At 43.6% G+C, this 21,025-nt stretch overlaps 1 protein-coding gene across 1 annotated transcript in view; it reads right to left on the bottom strand.

Annotated features, from left to right (window-relative positions):
• The window catches only part of LANCL2 (LanC like glutathione S-transferase 2), a 33,299-nt gene extending 12,552 nt beyond the window's left edge, over positions 1-20,747 (bottom strand). The window contains exons 1-5 of the mRNA XM_071429767.1: positions 19,778-20,747; positions 9,618-9,735; positions 4,972-5,179; positions 2,617-2,764; positions 1,855-2,001 (exon numbers count right to left, since the gene is read on the bottom strand). Of these exons, the coding sequence (XP_071285868.1) occupies positions 1,855-2,001; positions 2,617-2,764; positions 4,972-5,179; positions 9,618-9,735; positions 19,778-19,978 (822 nt within the window). The 5' untranslated portion in view covers positions 19,979-20,747. The remainder of the gene's footprint in view (positions 1-1,854; positions 2,002-2,616; positions 2,765-4,971; positions 5,180-9,617; positions 9,736-19,777) is intronic.
• Between the last annotated feature and the right edge of the window lie 278 nt (positions 20,748-21,025).

Below are 21,025 nucleotides of genomic sequence, written 5' to 3'. Positions count from 1 at the left end.
CTGGGAACATGGTATGATTTTTGGGGCATTCTGTGCAGGGCCAGGAGTTGGACTTGATGATCTTGATTTGTCCTTTCCAACTCAGCATATTCTATGATTGTATGATATAGGTGTTGTACAGGAATTACCCTCAGTAACCTTCACATCTCAGGTGCAATGTTCAATGCCTTTTTTTTTGTTATCAAATAACCACTCAACAAACCATCTCTTGAATTCTTTGATGAAAATACAGCAAAATTCACCCCATTTGGCGTGGGAGGGATGAGGAAAGTATGGGACTCTGATATGCCATCTTCTTCTGCAGTGGATGACTCAACTTGGCATGACTCACAATATTTAACATACAGTGAAAATATGGTAATCTAATTCTGCATAAACAATGGGTTTCTGGTAATTCTTAAAAGCAGCAATTAGATGTAAAGGAAAAATAACTAGGATTTTAACATGATGTAGACAGAGTAGCTTCTGCTCAAACCAAAAAGCAATGTGCAATGATTTCTGCTATCAATCTTAAATAGTAAATGAAGCATGGAGCCTTTAAAGAGCCTTCTTTAGAAGACTAGATGTTTCTCTGAAAATCTAGGACTACCAGGGAAAGAAAAAGAGAAGCCAGAAAGCTGAAAGAAGCAGAAGGGGGTGGACAACCTTGTTGAAGAAAGCAGTAGGTAAAGATAGGAGCAGGGTAAATCAGAGCAGCCTTAGGCCCCAGTGGGATGGTCTCTGCAGAAAATGGGTATAGTAAGGTTAAGACACACCCCAGGGAGCAGAGCAGTAGCTACTTCTATAGCAAAGTCAGCTGGTTTAACCAGAACTGCTGGTGGAAATGGTGTAAGGTAATCTGAGACACAGCATTTTTTCTAAGCAAGGAATGGCTGAGCAGTGGCAGCACCAAATACCAGCTCAATCACTTCTGCAGTGAACACAGGTACACAGCTGCAGACTGTGAGGATGTACAGTCCTTCCATTTGCCTGAAGAAAACTCATTCTGCATGAGCTGGCAAGGAAATTGATATTTACAGAGATGTGCAGACTGGCAGCAGCATCTTCAAAAACCAGAAACAGGTGCAATAAAGTTTTGTAGCTCTGTGGCAATCTTCTATAATGAATCTTAAGGCTCTTTTCCCAGACTGTAGAACAAAAATAATCATAATCCTATTGCAAATCTCAGGGCAGGGGAACTGATTTAAGTATGAGAAAGAGGAGGTTTACAGAAGAGAGGAATCTCACTAAGGAAAACAAAAAGAGGAAAGCAGAGGTCATAAATACACAAAAGTACATCAGACTTTTGTGTGAGAAATAGGGGAGCTAAGGAAGAAGAAAAACATCTAAATATTAAAAGCATACTGAAGACAAATATGGGATTAAGGATAGTCTTCCAAAAGCACCAAGACAGTGGGGGGGAAAAAAAAAATCACTACAGAAGAGAAGAAGGGCATGGAGGACAGGAGGCATCAGCAGTGCAATAATTTAAAAATAGCAAAAAATTGAAGAGTGATGGATAGTGAGTAAGTGAATTTTTAGCTGTTCTAACTGCAGGTACCAGAAGAAGTATGAAGATGAGAGAAAGCACTTCATTGTCTTTGCTGAGGACAAGAAATCAGATCCTGAAAAGCTGGCGCTCTGAACCACAGCTCAAGAGTTAATTCATTCTAATGTGATCCTACCCTAGTCACAGTTTTCTTCTGCTATCAAACCCTTAGGCAGCACCTCAGCACAGTTCTGTGCTGCAGTCTAACTCCAAATTGTGAGACCCTGATCCAGCTCAACACTGCACGTGCATGAAAGCTGAAGATAAGATCCCTCTGATCAAAAAATCCCTGCTACTTCACCCCAGCCAAGAGAAGACACTCTTACCTGCATGAGCATGTAATAGATGCCAGCCACTCCATGGGCTGCTCCAACATACTGCTTCCTGTGCCACTGGTACAGCAGAGGACAGCGGTCTGTCTTCCGCTCCTCCTTGGAGAAGTTCTTCCCCGACTCGATAATAGCATCTATTACCTAAGAAAAAGAACACTCCCTGGTCACCTGAGTTGCTTACTTCAATTCAGAGGATTTTGCTTCTGCATGACTAAACTCACAACAAACAATAAGCCACAATACAGTGATAGGACAACAATATTCAATTCATTTGGATTTGAGAGCTGAGGGAGAAAAGGTATTTTCCTTAATGATGAACTCAATTATATTTTAAGAGTAAAAATTTAATCTATCAATATTTCTTATTACTTTTTTTCCAGCCCTGGCTTCTCTGGTTCTGGTATCTGCAAAACAGTCATGCATGCTCCCCACACTAAAATTCCTTTCTTTTAACTTAAAATACTTCCACACTTCTGTTTTACGAGGTTTTTTTTGGTAACAATGTCTCAAATAGTCAAAACTAGTTACGTATTGACTTATTTCCTTGGCTGGACACAGACCCACCCACACTGGCCTGTCCCAGCCCCAGCTGGGCGGCAGGGAAAGGGGGAAGAGACTGAATGAGATGAAATTGGGTTTCCAGCTCTAGGCCCCTCTCTCCAGCATCCCTCTCTTAAATTGCTTGAAATATGTATGAGAGTGATCCCAGTTCAACCTCAGTGATACTGTGATGCTGGAGAGAGAAAAGTGTCCTACCTCTTTGATAACAGACTGTGGGACAGTGTCTGGACCGATTTCAGTGTTCAGGTACAGCAAGGCATACAGGTAACCTGCTCTGCCATAGAGCAGCTCATCTGGAAGTTCAGAATCTGTGCTGATGACTGTCCTCTGGAGTTGCAACAACCTGCATCAGACAAGGAAGGTGGGGAGAGAGGATCTTCTGTAGTGACCACACTGCATTGCACAAGCCCATAATCCAACCAGAAGCAGAACAAACGGTGAAGCCCCACCAACCCCCTTCAACCATTCCCAGTCCAGCTGGCTGCTGGGTTTACAGGCCCGAGTTCTGCACACCTGCCATCTTGGAGATGGGAAACTGAGCCAGAGCCAGGCCAGTATCAGCACAGCTGTCAGGATTCTGTGCAGACAGAAACAGATGCAGGGCAGGAGATGGAGAAGCCCAGAGAGCTACTCCAGCAAAGACAGAAACCTCCTGGAACCTCTGGGAATTTCACCAAAGCGAGAAACACTAAATTGTACATGTTTAAGACGGAAAAAAAACAAACACGCAAAAAACCCCAATACCACCACTTGTCATTCCCTCTCCTAAGAAAACACATTGTCTCAAACATTTAGCACCTCAGTTTTGAAAAGGACACTGCTACAATGCACAAGTGTTTTGCTTGCCTTTAACAGTGAAAAAACAAGAAACAAGAAGTGCTGGCTATGGTAATCCTCATTTTCTCCAGAATGATTCTCTGCTAATACTCTACCAGTCTGTATTAGCACCGAGGTGGATCAGAGATCTGTTTTATGGCCACTGCCTCCCTATCTCTTCCTATCTTTTTTGATTAAATTGATATTTAGATGAAACCATAGTGATGATCCTATTTTAAATTGGGGGAGGGGTAACAACAATCTGGATTAAGACCAAATTCAATTCCCAGATTCCTCCAGCTATTATTTCTCAGGAGAAGAGTTAGCATTAATATCATGCCATAGCAAAACCACTGACCTCAATCATGTGTTTACGCTGTCCCTGTTTAATACTAGGGAAAAGCTACTAAAAAAACCCAGTTTTATATCTCTTTTCTCAGAACTATGCTTTGGGTTTAGAATTAAATTATTTTCCTCTAAATTATCCACTATTAAGTTTTATTGTTGAACTCATACAACTGGACAAGGTAAAAGGTTACAAGTGAAATCACAGATTCCATTTTGACATCTATAATGTACCACTCAGCTGGTGTCATGTATATATTTGTAAACAAAAAAGTTATAACATAAACAAATAATCAAACTAAACTCCTTTTCACTACTCCTCATAGAAATTACTTTCCAAGGAGAGGCAACACTAAAAGATTTACTGCTAATCTCATTTTGCTATACTCATGCTTTTTGCCGTACAGCAAGCAATGCTGCTTTCTGAGCTGCATTCAAAATGACATGCCCAAGCTGACTGCCAGTTGTAAAAGCAAAAAACCCCAAACCTAACACTCACTTCAAAACTGAAATATTCATTCAGGAACAGCAGCAGAGGTAAATCACACTAGGATTCTAGAATAGAAAGAGACCAATTACATTTCCAAACATAAACTAGAATGGAGATGAGGACATAAGCCTCTTTGCAAATTCTGCCAGCCTGAGGTGTGCTGCTGGACAGCTATCAGATGGACTATGGTGCTGAATGCAAACCCCACAGGGTTCCAGGACTTCCAGCTTCTTGCTGGGATAGCAATCAACTCTGTACCGGCAAAGGCAGTCAGCTCTCTAATGAAGCTACATCTAAATGGGATTTCTTGAGACATTTGTTCCATTTAGATTACTTTGAAAAAGGGCTGGAATTTTTTCAGGCCACCTTCATATGCTCTGACCTAATTAAATTCTTTGCCTTTACAAATCTGCTCCTGCAAATACTTCCTCTTTGATATATTAAATTTTTGTTACGTATCAATCCAATACACTGTGTTTCTGTCTGCCTGCATCCAGATCCAGTGCACATGTTTTGTAATGAATCTACAACTAAGACCCACTCTTTACAGAAAGCATCACATACTGCACAAGCACTACATATTGCTGATGACAAGAGCGTGGCTTTTGTTAAATGTCACTTCAATGTGACAAAATCAGAACATGTGTGCACTACAGATATGCCCAGGACATCCTGTCCTAACAGCGATAGAGGACTCAAGATAAACGACTAAATATGAATCAAGTGCAAGCCAGCTTTAATAAAGATAAAGCCTATTTTGTATTCCTGTACTGAAAACTTATCAGGAGAGAAAGTGTCCATTCTTTAAGCCTGTCCTCTAAAATTTCACTTGCAAAGTTACTGAACCAATGCTCTCTACAAATGATAGGGCATGACATTTCCCACCATCAACCACTTACTTGGCAACACAATCTTGAGACTCACTGCTGTTTTTCATCTTGTGGTAAACCACTGCACCCACTGCCAATGGCCCAGCATCACCACAGAGGAAAGTAACCCTTCTGCCATTCAGATTGCGAAGGATTCTCTTCACGTAATCAAGAGATCGCTGCAAGTGGCTCTGGTTTTTTGTGACACGGTATAGTTGCAGATATAAGAGGGCAATACCTGAAATGAACACATGAAAAAGAGAGAGTTTCACTTACTTTTCTTTCTAAGTGTATCCCATTCCCCTCTTTGGTGCCTCTGAGCCAGTAACTCAAATGTGAACAGGTATTTTGGCAATAAAAACATGTCAGTCAAGGGTCCTAGCTTATGCAGTGTGAAGGCACTGGGCCACTATTTGGATCACATTTCAATGGGATTGTGGGAAAAATTATCAGACTGAAGCCCAATGGTGGAGTCTTAATTTCCAAAAAAAGAAGAAAACTCATGACTCAGGCCTCAACACTTGACAAACTGTATTGGGTTTGAGTAGCCCAGCCTTGGTAGTGGGAGGCTACAGGCTTCTGTGAGAAACTGCTGGAAGCTTCCTTCATGTCTGGCAAAGCCAATCCCTGGTGGCTCCAAAGGCTGATGTGCCACTGGTCAAGGCTGGGCCTTGAATTAGAAATAGTGGTAATGCCTCTGTAATAACAGATTTAGGAAGAAAAGGAAAACAAGTTACTGTGCAGCTGTAATTGTGTCCAGAGAAGACTGGAATGAGAACATGTGAGAGGAACAACTCTGCTGACACCAGGATCAGTAAAGAAGGAGAAGAGAGGAGGTGCTCCAGGAACTGGAGCTGAGATTCCTCTGCAGGCTGTAGTGCAGATCATAGTGAGGCAGCTGCACCCCTGCAGCCCATGGAGGACCATGGGGATGTAGAGATCCACCTGCAGCCCATGAAGAAGACTCAAGGAGCATGCCAAAGCAAGTAGATGACTAAGATGAGGCTGTGACCTACTGGAAGGAGGTTGTAACCCCTGAGGAGAGAGGAGCCCACACTGGAGCAGCTTGTGCTTGAAGGACTGCGCCCCATGGAGGAGTGATCCATGCTGCAGGTTTGTAGAGAGCTGTTGCTCGTGAGATGGACTCACACTGGAGGAGTTCATGGAGAACTGTCTCCTGTAGGAGGGACCCCCATGGTGGAGCAGGGGAATGACTCTTCCCCCTGAGCAGTGGGTGAAACCATTGGTGATGAACTGACTATAACCACTATTCCCTGTCTCTCTGTGCTGCTGGGGGAGGATGTAGAGCTGGGAAGAAGGGAGAGGTGGAAAGGAGATGTTTTGAAGGTCTTATTTTACTTCTCACTGTCCTGCTCTGATTTTGTTAGAAATAAATTCAATTAATATCTTTAATTCTAGCCTGTTTTGCCCATGATGGTATTCAGTGAGTGATTTCTCCTGGTCCTTATCTCAACCCATGAAGGTTTGTTATATTTTTCTCTTCCCTGTCCAGCTGTGGAGGGGAGTGAGAGAGAGGCTTTGTGGGTGCCCTGCATTCAGCTGGCATCAACCCACTACACAAAGAGATCACTGAAGATTCAAAAATTTGAGTTAACAAGCACATGTGTGATTCAGTATACTGATTGTACAATTCTCATCTATTATATGCAAGAAGTGACTTCTCATTTGATTTGTAAAAGGATCTTTTGATGAGTTTTTTGATTCAAGTTCCCAAGTTCTTCATACCCCCTAAAAGTACTTCACAAGATTAGAAGCTTGCACAAGTCAAGCAGGTTTATAAAAGCCAGAAGTCAAATCAGGGCTCTAAGAATGCCAGGAGGTACTATCAAACTTCACTCCGTTGAACTCATTACATAGTTTTCCATTAAAACAAACCAAAACCTTAAAAGTAACAACAATGTAGGCTGAAGGAAGTGAAACAAATCCATCTAAGTGGATGCCTATTGGCCAATCACTTATCTCCAGACCACACTGTAACTCAAACCCATTTCTGAATGGGGAGAGCACTCTCCTGAGCCTCATCCAAAGCCAAGTACACACAAGGCCCACTGAGCTCCCAGAGAGGCTATCTCAGTAGTACCAGAACAACAGCACCACAAGAGTGCTGGTACATCCTCACACGTTCCCTGGGCAGGCTCTGAGCCAGCCTTTCTAGCTGAATCTAAGAAGAAAGCTGCAGAGTTTAGGTAACCCAGTTCAACATCATGGGAACTTGTGGGCTATTTACAGGGATTTGTGGAACCCTTTTTTATGCTGCAACAGATGTGTAAATATCTTGGCTTGACCAAAGGATGATTAGAAATGTAGCCACAAATTCCAGTTCATCTCATCCTTCCTAGTGTTTCTCGGTGCAACACCCTTAAAATGGTCCAAGAGGTCTGGCACATAAAAAAGTACTTGTATAAGTAAGATGGACTCCTACATGTGTCCCATGATTGTTACATGCCAACAGCAGGTGTTCCAAGATTTTAAAGATACTTCACAAAATGCAGGCCAATGCTCATGACTGCACTGCCAATAAGATTTGTCTAGACTTGGTACATAAAAGGCAGGGCAGTTGTTTACAGCACTACTTTTACCTTCTGATTTGCATGCTAGCAAAATGCAGCAAAGAGCAAGTTTGGGGAAAAAGTATCTGCATTAAGTATTTTAAAAACCAGATCATTTAAATACTTTTATTCAGAACCATATCCACAGGAGCCTTGAAAGAATTTAACAGCTTGGAATAGATGTAAATGGCAATCCTTCTACAGGATGGAAAAATCCCACACTCATTAGACAACGTCACTTGTTCATCTATATTCCTGTTTCAGCTAATGATGGCTGTTACTTTTACCTTATGACTCATTTTCAGTATGCTCTGGTTTATCAGCCATAATTTCAGTTGTCAGTCACTGTGCCAGAACACAGCTCCCCGGGAGCCATTCCATACTGTCAGCACGAGAAAGCCCACCACTGGAGATCTGCACGCACTCAGCAGCCAGTCACTTTCAGACCCTGAAACACGTCTATCTTTTAAGCCTGAGTTGTCTAAAAGTTCCCCACCCATCCACCCACAGCACCATCTGTACCAAAACATCAAGAAAAAAGCAAAGAAATTTTACCCTTTAATTGCCAGATTTAAGCCTAAGGATGGATGAAGGCTGGAGAGCTTTTCCAAGCTACTCCCCCCTCATGACAGAGATAAAAGAATAGATCTCCTCAGGCCACATTTCAAACATGTTGTGCTAAAAGTTTAAGTATGCCTGAAGCTTGAGCTAGAAGAGCAGGAACAGAATATGCCAGTCTATCCAGCAAAGTCACACTTAACAGGCCTACATGGACACGTCCTGGCAACTTGAAGAACGGTGGCCACATCAGACATGAAAACTGCAGGCTCTGCCTAAAGGATCAGTCTCCTGGTTTCAGCTGGGGTATAGTTAATTTTCTTCTCTGTCGCTACAGTGCTGTGGTTTGGATTTAGTGTGAGAATAACACTGATAGCACACTGATGGTTTAGCTGTTGCTGAGCAATGCTTACCCTAAGTCCCGGACTTTTCATTTTCTCATGCTCTGCCAGGGAGCAGGTGCACAAGATGCTGGGAGGGAGCATGGCCAGGACAACTGACACAAACTGGCCAAAGGGATATCCCCCTACCACAGGACACCATGCTGGGTACATAAACTGGGAGGAGCTGGCTGGAAGCCACCAATCTCTGCTCAGGCATGGGCTGGACTTTGGTGAGCAGGTGGTGAGCAAAGGCATTCTGCATCACTCATTTCTGTTGCATTTTATCCCTCTCCCATTTTCATTACAATTGTAATTATTGTTGTTGGTTCCATTACTATTATTATTTTACTTTATTTCAGTTATTAAACTGTTCTTATCTCAGCCCATGGGTTTTATCTTTTTTTTTTCAAATCCCCTCCCGATGCAACTATGGCAAAGGGGATGTAGGAGAAGCAGGGTGTGTGTGCTCAGCTGTGCAATATTTAGTTGCCAGGTGAGGTTGAATCACACCAATTAGAAGGGCTCACTGACATCTGGACAGCATCAGCGATGCAATGCTAAATGAAAAATGGTCCCTAGCAATAGCCATCACCTGCATATGCCTAATGTTCCTCATGATCCTCAGTCTTGCTTCCATACCTCTACACTCCCTCTCCTCACACAATCATTTTACCATTTTTGTACAAACAGAACAAGAACAAGAATAGCCAATACCTAAATTCCAGATTTGAAGGCTACAAGCTTCTGGCCACAGAACATATTCCCACCATGTACTCCCAGTGATTAGAAAATGCTGTTACCATTAGAAAACTGCTAACTAGTAGCCTGTTGAACATAAAAAGGTGAAAAGTAACTCTTTTTTAAAAGCAATTTTAAAGAAACAAGAGGTAACGTAAAAGAGCAACCTTAGAAAATCCACTCCTTTTGCAAAACAATGATCTCCATATACAAAAGTCAATTATCATTCTGTATCTTTGTTTGCTGAAGTCAATGCAAGTTACAGACAGTAGTGACCAAGGTTCCAGAGTCAAAAGAAAACCCAACGCACAAAAATGCCCGTAACAGAGGATTTCTACCACTCCTATGAGAATATCAGAATGTCCTATGCATAAATCCAATTACATCATTTAACAAATACATTTCATTGAAATTCCAGCTTTCTCACCAGTCCAGCCAGTATAGGCAGAGCAGTCATGTGGATCTGCCGTCTTCAGCCCTTCCTCCATTTGTTGCAGAAGGTCCTTGATTTTTGCCTGGATCCGTTTTGAGAACCGAGCATTGACCTGAAAGCAGGAGGCAGGGAACAAGCCAGAAAAGAAAGTAATTAAAGAATGCAAAGTGCCTGCTCCACTTTCTTGTTTGGGAAGAAAACCAAACCAAACCAAAACCAATCAAACAAAAAATAACTAGGAAATAAATAACACATACAGCAACCAGCATCATCAAGGTGGTTCATCTTAAGTGTGTCTCATGTAACTGCATTCTGACTACATTTTAGGGTAAATTACAGGTATCTACATAAGGCAAAGGTTACCTATGCATTCTTTAAAGTCACACAAAGAGGAGCTATGGACACTGTGACAGCATGTAATTCTAATAAGGGTCCTGGTACAATGACCATGTTATGGACAAACAGCTCAAGCCCCATGTGCTTGCTCTCATCACAAGGACACACCCTTTGCAGCACTACAGAGCAGGAAATACCCCAAGGAAAAGAAATGTACCAGGTGACCAGTCTTTTTGTACAGAATACTCAAGACAATCAAGCGAAAGAAGATGAGCAGAAGCAGCTCAGCATCTTCAGCTCAAGCACAAAGGCAAAGAAACAAGTCTGATTTTACACACTGCTTCCTTTTACTTTTGCCCAAAAAATGTTTACATAGATGAAATACATTATATATGTATCAGAGAGTACTTTACCCTTTCCAACATTTCTCTCTCATTATGCACACTTTTAGGGAAGATATGTTACTGATTACTCCTTAAAGCCTATGGAACATGGAAATTATCACAGTAGTATGGTAAGCTCTTGCTTGACTACGGCACATCCCAAAAGTGTGGGGTTTGGGTAAATGACAGGTCCTGGATGCCACCATGCAACCGATTACATAAGGCATACCGCATTTTGTAATCTTGTTTAGAGAGAAACTTCAAATAAAAATCAGTGACTTCAAACATCCATCCAACAGATTCAGAAATCAGAAATATTTAAGAATTGCACAAGGCTTCTGGCACACCAGAAATCTTCAGGGTGAATAGTTCAAATCCATTTAAGGATATCCATGGTAGGAAAGAAAGGGAGAAGGAAATATCTCACACTGAACACGTATCATTCTAGAAACAAGCTAGAGACACCTTAACCTTCTCCAATATCTCTAGCAGCCAAACACAGTAGGTATCTGAAGCCTGTTAGTCTCCAGTGGTGTTAAGCACCTTTCTGTTAGGGAACTGTACTATGCATCCACATCACCACTACCCCACCACCCTCCCTTTTTGACTGGTTCAGTGAGGTCTCAACACAAAGGAAAACCTTCTCAAGGGCAGGGCTTCTCTCCTTCAAAAGACAGCTATGCTGATGCTAAGGCATATGGTGAAACAGCATGAGGATATTCACGTGGATGCATCCAGGCACAGAGCTCAGCTTATCTGACAAGAGTGAACTAAGGTTTCACACTCCCCATTTATTTACCTACTGCACATCACAAGCATGCTGCTTATCTTTTTGTTCTGACAATACACCTGCTGTTACCAAATCAGGATATTTTATATCAAACACCAGATTAAATTACTTAGAGGTAGGAGGGGAATACTAGGACATCAGGATGTCTGGGTTCTGCATTGAAATCTCAGTCCCATACAAATAATTTAGCTCAGGTTGGTAATTTCTCTCTCTAGAATCTGAATTGTAACTTACTAGTCTTGGTTCAGTGCTTGAAAAAGCACAGATTAAAGGATATTTTTATTAATATTTTTATAATTATCTGTAAGTCCAAACAAAGCTACTCCCAAACTTATGTCAGTGTGAATAGGTTAAAAGTGGCAACCAAGTTTTCCCCAGTTATCTACTTCTCTCTTTTTTTCTGGTTGCTCTGAAGCTTTCCCAAGCAAGCACTGTCACTGATCATTTTATAAGACTCCGTTACAAGCTTGTAACAGATGCTTACATGCACTAGAATAAATTAATTACATGAAGAAATGAATGTTGAAAGGTGACTTTCGAAGATTTAAAAGCTTCCTTCAAGGAAACTTGGGGCAGCATTACTACTGAGCATAACACGCACACTTGTGTGGAGCACAGATTGATTTTCATCAGAGGTACATTCATCTCAAGAGGATGTTTCCAGCTGGCATTCAGCCTTTGCTGCAGGTGACTTGTTATTCCTGTAGGGACAAACAAAAATCAGGAAGCCTGATTTCTGATATCCAGTGGCACATTTACTTTGGGTTCACAACAGACTGGGTGATAGCAGGAGCTGAAGGGTATCTTTAATTAGAAAAGGCTTTCTCCAGGAATTCAACTGCTGCATTACTCCTCTGCTGCTGCACAGAGAACAACCATTATCATCCCAAACAGTGCTCAAGTTTTATATTGTCAAAGCACAAAAACAAGGGTTCATTCCTCATTATACCAAATAGAGCCTTGTGCCATACTGGTTATGGTAACTAGAAAGGCTCATTATCAGCACAAAAGTGATGCAGAAAAAACAAAATATGTTGGTTTGGAAATTATTAGTTTTGTTATTTATTTGAACCATATCACTTTTTCCATTGCAGTGAGAGAGCAGGCAAAGCTACATCCCAATACAAAGTCTTCCAAAGCCAACAAAAATATAAAGAATGTAAGTACTTCTGTAATATCACTCACCTTTGGCACTAATCACAAGATGTCTAAATTATGCTGTCCTTGTTAGCAACAACTGTCTCCCCTACCTGCTTTCTTTCATTTGGAGGGTTTCTAAAGAGAATTTAACTCATCTAGTTTGGTAAATTCAGCACAAGAAGTACACACCTACATTAGAGCACAGTGCTAATAATACCCAGGTCACGGGTTAGATCCCCATATGGGCCATTCACTTAAGAGTCGGACTCAATGGTTGTTATAAGTCCATTCCAACACAGAATATTCTGTGATTCTGTTATGATAAAATATTTTAAATACAATATATATATTTATTTATAAAATTTCTATAATGATGCAAATAAAAATCTCCTAAAAACCCCAAACATTTCACTTGCAGGCAACATTACAATAACATCCCAGCTCTTACTGACCATTGCAGCCATATCCAGCTTTATGGCCATGGCATTAAAACAAACCAGAACCAGGGGCAGATGAGGCAATAGGCAGCTGCTATGTATGTATTGTCTATCATGATTTCTGGTAGGTAAGAGAAGTCTGTAACTTTAAACTCTTGCATGCACATTTAGACCAAATGTCACATTGCTGATATAAGTCTGACAATGTAACCCTGAGGCCTCATGGCACTCCTTCTGTCATTAAAAGTAACACTCTGGTTTGACAGACATGGGATGAGTGATCTCATTTGCAACTGTCAAAGACATTTAGATACCCATGCGTTGTTCAAAAACACCTCGTGGCATTTGCTTGCTCATGACATCTATGCTAAGAACTTGTGCAGAGCCACAGCAGGGCAATGGAGACCTGAGTCACAGCTTCCTCACAAGTTGCCAATGTACCTATCTTTCTTGCTACCACCAGCTCCCAAAACAACCATCTTGCTCTTAAACCTTATTTTAATTCATCATGGTTTTGGGGATCGATGCTACATGTAAAACCAGACTGCAACAGTAAGCAACTGATTCTGCAGAAGTAGAAAGGAGATGATCTATACATACAGTGCTACCTCCCAAACAAGCAGAATACACTTTTATTTCACCTCACTTTCTTGTTGGTAATGTGTAGAACAGAACACATAACATGGTGCTGTGTTGTCTTTGCCAAAGTATATTTCAAAGAGAAGAAAACAGAGCTCAGTTGGTACTGCACCAAGAACTCATTCAGAAACCAAACTTGCATAGAAGATGGCAGAAAGGACATGACAGACACTGGTGAGGAAGAATGTAGTAGGGGAAAACTCCCAGTTCTGCCGAAATGAGGAATCCTGGCTGTACAGAAATCTTTGGGAACTTTGCCACTGACTGTAAGGGAGCCAGGTTTCACACCCATGCATTGGAGCATGGGTCTACTGAAGCAGGATGAGCTCTCATACTCACCTCCACAAGTTCCTGCAAAAGCAGACAAGAAGGGATGGCAGTAGAATCCCATATGCAGAATCTAGCAAGGTCTGCTAGGAGGTGACCAGTCTTTTTGCACAGAAGAACAAGTTCTACTTTATTTTTACCTAAGTCAAAAGGCTCTTACAGCTCCAAGTGCAGCGCCTTCTTCTCTGAAAATACCAGATACTGTTGAAGCTCATCACCCAGCCTCTGAAACACTCAAACACAGTTCTGTGATACTTCTCAGACAGGTCCTCCAGAAACAAATGCCAGTTCTGCAAAACCACATGCTTAATAAATGCTTTGAAACATTACTGTCTGTAGAGCACATTGCAGAGTTTTTCAGTGATCTGTCACTTAGTGCCATACATGTGACAATGGGGAAAAAGAAAAACCAAAAAAAAAAGTAAAAAAAGAAGGGGGAGAGGAGGAAGAGATAGAGAAATCAATAGCTGTAGGCAAATTCCTACACTGCTACAAATGCCAGCTTAGGAACAGGCTTTAAACACAATCATCGCCCTCAGAGGATATAAGGGCGTGAAAAACATCACTAAAAGGCAAACATTCAAGTTATAGAAAGAACTACTTAAGGCATGTGAGAAATAAGAAGACTGTGTCTCTAATGCATTTGTGTGTGAAAGAAGTTATATGTCTCATTGGTTATAAGACAGCAAAAATCCAAAGCTTAAAGATCTAAATCATCACAAAGAATCATCAAAGAGCTCCAGATTATTGGTAACCAAAATAAACACGATTAACAGATATTCTATGTTTTGGGAAATGAAGACTGATAAAGCAAAAGAGCAATACTGAAAATCAGTGGTCCTCCAGGTAGCCCAACACCAACATGCAACTTCTTGAAAGCTGAGAAAATAAAAGTCTGAGTATGATTTAAAGTCACTCACTACACAGAAGTGTCTAGCCCAGCTGTGACATTTTTAGGTGGTCCTCAAGTTTCAAAAAAAGCTAAAACCTCTACCAATTCTAAGTTACCTCAATGCAGAGAGCAGATATATTCCATATATTGAGCTTGACAGCAGATAAGTGCAGTTAGACCCAAATAAAATTTATTTTCACCAGGAAGCAAGTACGTGTTATTGCACTTGCCCACACAACTAGCTGGAGTAACAACTCATTAACATGCAGGTTTGCAAGATAAAACTAGAAACTGATGAAGAGTGGATGGATGTGAGACAATTTAATCAGAACTTGGGGGTTTGATTTTATGAAGTATTTTCATTCAGAACTGGTTGACTAAAACCAAACAGGCTTAACTCTATGGTCACCTCCTGAACAGCAGGACAGGCTTTCACTACAAAAGCATCAGAAAAGCCCTAAGCAGTGTTCAGTGCTGCCTGCGCTGTGGGAAAGAAACAGCAGTTCTTCCTTCCAGGCTGTGTACGACTGCCAGGAGTTAGTGAGGGACAATGAAGTACAACAGAGTGATTTCCAGGATCAGTTTTGACCAAGACTCTCAAAAACCAAAACAAACTTTCCTTCTGAAGAATCACAGAGAATACTGCAAACCTTGTTTGTTTGAGAATCCCCTATGAAAATAGCACATGCCTGAGCTGGACAGCCAGGAAATGGTCAAAAAAGTAATAAGCTCAAGAAATGCAGCTACCTCATCCCACATCTCTGGAAAAAAGTAGGAAGAATTATTTAGTGGCTTTGGAGGTTGAATTTTGCCTCCAGTGCAATAAGTTGTATAATACTCATTAGTATAAGTTGTTGCTGAGTCAGTCCCAGAACACAGAGAAATTGCTGCTCCCAGTGAGATAACTAAAATGCACAGTAAGGCAACTGCAAAAAGTTTTTAAAAACAAAACAAAAACAAAACAAACAAAAAACCCAAAAATCCCCAAACTAAACAAACAAACAAAAACCAACAAAAAACAAAGGGAGAAGACAAGTGAGGCTATGACAAAAATCCATATACATATATATATATATATATGTATTTAAAAGTATATTTTACAGGAGAAGGAAGACTAAAAGCCACATAAGGGCATTATCAGAACTAACAGGAGATTGAGAAAGCATTAGGAAACTAAATACTACTAAATCATCCAAATGATAAATCTAAGTAAATATCCTATATCACCATTAATAGGTACTTGCCAATGAGCACCATTATCTTTGAACAGGTTCCCTGTAAGAAGTCCCCTGCAAAGCCTAATAAGGTATTGTATACATTTCTCAGAACATACCACTTTTTTCTGATATTCTTAGAACACTATGGCAAGTCAGGAAAAAACATACAAAGAAAGAATTTGCCTAAAAAAGAAGTTAAAAGTTTGGGCACTCTAGTGACCAATCCATGAAGTTTGAATCTAATTTTGCTTCTGTCTTGTGATTCCACAACAAATTCAGACAATCTTAATGTAAGGGCTGGGATCATGTTAATTTCTTGATGACAAGGATGCTTCTTTTTTTTTGCACAACCACAAAATGCAGATCATTGTCTAGGCTTCCACCTTCCCCTGGCTGAGCAGATAATATCAGGCTGCCTTTTTTCCCATGTGTGAAGGAGAATCCCCAATCACACCTGACCATACTGCACATGTAGCCACAGGGCTGTGGTGGCTCTGAGGCCAGGAGGCAATAGATCCTTGAACAAGCCATCACCACCCCTCAGGAGCAAGCTCTCCTCACCCTTTTCCTTCCCAGGAAATCCTTTAGAGCTGTGTAACTCTCTACTCCACTAGGGAACTAAGAACTAGGGAGTGTTCTTTGTTATGAGTCTATTAATTTCTCTGCCTCCCCCCCAGCCATCTACATTTCCATTTTGAAAACTTTTGGACTGACCACTTTGAGATAATATCTATAGGTACATTTTTAGGTTAAGGTATCTCTGTGGGGCCCAAACAAAAAAGAAAAAGGCTACAGGATGTATATTTGATTGAAATACTAAACATCACTTATTAAACAAAGGTTTACATTTAAAATTATGTTTCTTATTAATCTAGAATTAATGCTGTCTGATGAATTATTACCTTAGCTTTCTCAAACAAGTTACAGAAGCAATTTAAGTTCATGATACTTTAATGATGAAGAGATCTAGTAATGAAAACAGTGAATTTCAACTACATGAGCAGAGCCAACATAGACAGCTGCATTGTTTACTGTGACTACTTATAAGAAAGCAAATCAGCAACCTCAAATTCTGTTCTCCTACTCCCATACCTTCGAGATTTCTGAACAATATTTTACCCACACATACTTCCATATGGAGATTTTTGTCCCGATTGTCTCACCTTTCAGACAATCCCTTGAATACCTTCTTGTCCTTTTATCAAGCAGGTGAATTTTAGATGGCAATCATGACAGACTAAGAAATCGAATGGATTAATAATGCATTGCCTTCCATGACAACAGCAGAGCCCTGCACACCTCAGGCTGTCATTACGTGAGTCACTCAGCACTCCTCACTCCACTCAGCAGCAGATGGGAGAGGAAGGAATTATGCATGCACTGAGGCCTTCTGAAAGATGCCTTCATTTTTAAAAAACCTGTGTGCTTGTGTACAGAAGTTTACAGAACAGACTTCCTACCCTGTGTAAAGTCCCTTTGTCTTCACTGGGGCTTTAGGCAAGCAAAGACATTCCTCTGGTGGAATGGGAGTCATTAAATGCAAAAATAAAACACTAAAACATAAACTGAAAATCATCACAACAAAAAAAGTACCCATCATGAAATGTCACAATAAGTGACTAGTACTAGGAGTGACAGCATGCAAATACATCAAAGAATACAAATACACATAAATATTCTCACAGCTATTCTAGCTGTTCTAGCCCAGAAACACATAAAATGACTCCTGAGATTTTGCAGGTGTAAAACCAAAAGAAAATGTACACTTGCTTCTGCCTTCTCCTATGAAATGCACAGAATTGCTGTAGTTACATGGTTTTAAGGCAGTACAGAATTTTTTTTTTTCCCAGAGGCACTTCATCCTCCTGAACAGAGCCCACACACACCACCTTTTATCAAATACAAGACTACTTAGGTGCTCTAACATATTTTCTGAACACTCCTGCACAAACAGCAGCTGACTGCCACTTTCTAAAAAGGAATGTCATTCACCATTGATGCTGGGGAAAAAACACATACATGCACTGTAAAAACACCATTCTCATGCATAGGAGAGCCTAACAGGCATTGCTAATGTGAACACAGGGCTAGAAATTCTTGACTAACTCATTTCAGCTCTGCCACAGAACAACATCTCTCAATTTGGATTCATTCAAGAATCAAATCTGAAGTAAATTAGAGTTGAACTATTCTGCAATAGATCTAGTATACTCTAAAATGTACAGATGTTCATCTTCTAAGGATGTAGTGTTCATCTTCAAGGATGTTCATCTTCTTTTAATATCTCACCATTCTTCTGGTTAACTCACTTGAGAAAGCTTTAGACCATCTAGATTAGCAGTAAATGAAGGAGTGTTTTCTCTTTTAAATATGGACATGAAGTGTGGGGTTTAAAGCAGGTACACAAGATGACTGGCCTACAAGGGACTCGGTATGTTTTTTACCAATTTAACAACAATATCTAGCTATAGTGGTTCTGCCATCTCCTCTCTGCCTTTATAATTCAACTCATCATACTTGGATGATTTTTATAGACTAAGTCAGATACAAAAGAACAAAGAAATAACAGTTCTCTTCCACAAGAAAAAAAAAACATTACTGACACTCAGCATACTGCCTGGGAGCTGTATACAAAACAAAGCAGATTTCACTTTTGAACCTACTCTTGCTTTTTAAACCTCTTCAAATGCTTTGCTTTTGACAGCTGCAATTATCTGCAGTAGTTAGACACTGAAACCCCAAGCCATTCTCTTTTGTGCACTCTGCTTAGCCACATACAACTTCATAAACCTCATAAACCACAGTCATAAACAACTTGGTGAAACCTTTCATTGCCTTGGACTGATGGTGAGCTGATGGTGTCCTGCAGGTACTTAAAGTGGTCAGAGCGAATGTCCCTCCCACTGTTGGGCATCACCATCCTTGTCTCACTCTATCAGTAAGTCAAGGTAATTCCATATTGCCACAAGCAGGAAAATACAGAGCTGGTATCAAGAGGTTTCCTTTATTCATCCCAGCATACAATCAAGAAAGTTAGGAAGCTAACTTCCTACCCTCAATGCATCTGTGCTTGCAGCAGTGTCACCACGCAGTGTTTTCCATGCAAAAGAGGACAAAGCTGCACAGTATTGAAGGATGAGGCTGCAGAGGGGCTAAATGACAGAAAGTCCATATTCTGGCATTCCTTCTGCAGATTAATCCAGCCTGCATGTTAACAGGCCAGGCCAGAACAGCTTCTCTACTTAAAACCTAAGACACTCACAGTATACCAAACAGCAGCACATGGCATCAAGGAGATAACCATAGCAGGAAGAATGCAAACCTTGTGTGACCAGTCCTACCAGGCAGACCTTCTGTGAGCATGAACCAACTTGCCAGGTGCCTATCATGGTGCACCTGAACCTATAAAGGCGCACATGTCAGTAAATAAACACGTGAGAAGAGTCTAGCTTCACCTGATGAGCGAGCGTTGCTGTCACCCGAAAATAAACTCTCCTTTTCTAGATGGGCGTTCATCTTTTCCATTCCCTTATGCATTTTCTCTGGTGAAACTCGGGCAACTTCTGCTGACAACTTCTTCTGAGACACCAAACCACCGTGGTATAAGCAGCTATAGCTGTTCTGCTATACAGCATTCAGCTGGGGCACCGCGTTCATTCCCGTACCAGAGTAAAACAAACAGCCCCAATTCAGAGCCGCCGCTGCCGGGCTGAGCCGTGCGGCCGGGCTGAGCTCCCGCTGCTTCCCTCAGTTCACCCCGCCGCTCCCTCCCCTCGGGCGCCCCCGAGGCCGCGGCGGCCGCCCCGAGCTCGGCCGGCGCGCAGGCCGCGGGCAGCCCCACCGCCCCCGCCGCCGGGCCCGCGCCCCGCCGGAGCCGTCCCGGGGCGGAACCCACGGCCGCCGGCGCCGCGGGGCCGCCGGCAGCGAGCAACCCACGGGGGAAGCCGGGCTCCGGGTCCGGGACGCGGCGCCTGCCCGCCGCCCGGGACTCACCTTCCCATCGGCGCCGAAGGGGAGGGAGTCCTCCTCCGCCGGCGGCTGCAGCGCCCTGTCCCGGTGAGCGTCCGCCGCGCTGGGGGCTGCCACGGCTCCCTGGGGCTGGTAGTCGGGGTAGGGGTTGGCGAAAGCCCGCTCCTCCATCTCCGCTTCACCGCCCAGCTGCAGCTTCAGCCTCTTGGACATGCTCTCTCCCATCTCAGCCGGCCCCCGGCCCGCCTCCCCGCACGGCGAGCCGGCGGGGACACACTCCGCCCCGCAGAGCGGCTTTGCAGCAACGCGAGCGCCGCGGCCGCCCCCGGCTACAGCTGCCCCCGGCTACAGCGGCCGTGCAGCGGGGCTGGCTCAGGAGGGCGGCTGCGGTGACAGGGTCTGCGGCCGCGGGCCCATCGGGGCCGCTCCAGGGCGGAGGCGCCGCCGCCCCGACCCCGAGCCACCGAAGCCCAACTTTGGAAGGCGAAAGGGAAAGCTGCGAGGCCGCGGCTCTGCTCGGCGTGCCTGTCACCCGAGGCGGGGGAGCGGCGAGCGCGGGGCCATCACAGCCTGCACAGGGGCAGAGCGCGGCCGGGGCCGCGGCCGGGCCCCCCCGCGGGAAGAGGCAGCCCGCCCGCCGGCGCAGGCTGGGTGGCACGGCTGCAAAGCTCGTTCCAGCGCCTCATCCTCCCCCGCCGGGGCGTCAGTGCCTCGGGCTGCTGCTGCCGCCGGCCGCACGCCGGGCGGCGGAGCGGGGCTGCCGCCGGCTCCTCCCGCCCGTCCCCCCGCGGCGGGGGCGAGCCGCCGCCCGGCGCATCTCAGAGGAGCGGCAGCAGCAGCAGGAGGGGCACGGACAGCCCCAGGAGCAGGCAGTACGCCACCAGCTCCTTCGCCCGGCTCATCCGCAGCCGCCGCCGGGCCGCGCTCATCCGCCAGCAGCCCCCGCGCCCGGCGCGCCGGTCCCCGGCCAGCCCCGGCGGGAGGGAGGGATGCGCTTCTCGGCCACCGCCCGGCGGGGACCGCGCAGCCGGCGGCGACCGCCCCTCAGCGGGCGAGAGGAGGCAGCTCCCCGGGGAGAAGGGGGGTGGTCTCCTTCCCTCGGCCCGCCCCCGGGCTGTAATGTTGGCCTGGCCGCGCTCACCGTTCGGCCGACGGGGAGCCCGCTCCAACAAGCCAAAACATACTAGAAAAATAGCCCCAGGCCCCCCCGAAAGACACCAGAAAACCTCACAGCCCTGGAGGGGGCTGGCGGCGGTGGGTGGGGAAGGCCCT

Source organism: Agelaius tricolor, unplaced genomic scaffold (assembly GCF_023055355.1).
Source record: "Agelaius tricolor isolate 1412-34295 unplaced genomic scaffold, bAgeTri1.0.p SCAF_6, whole genome shotgun sequence".
In the NCBI taxonomy this organism is placed as follows: Eukaryota; Metazoa; Chordata; class Aves; order Passeriformes; family Icteridae; genus Agelaius; species Agelaius tricolor.
The sequence above is the reverse complement of the archived record's forward strand: the minus strand, read 5'-3'. Positions and strand labels throughout refer to the sequence as shown.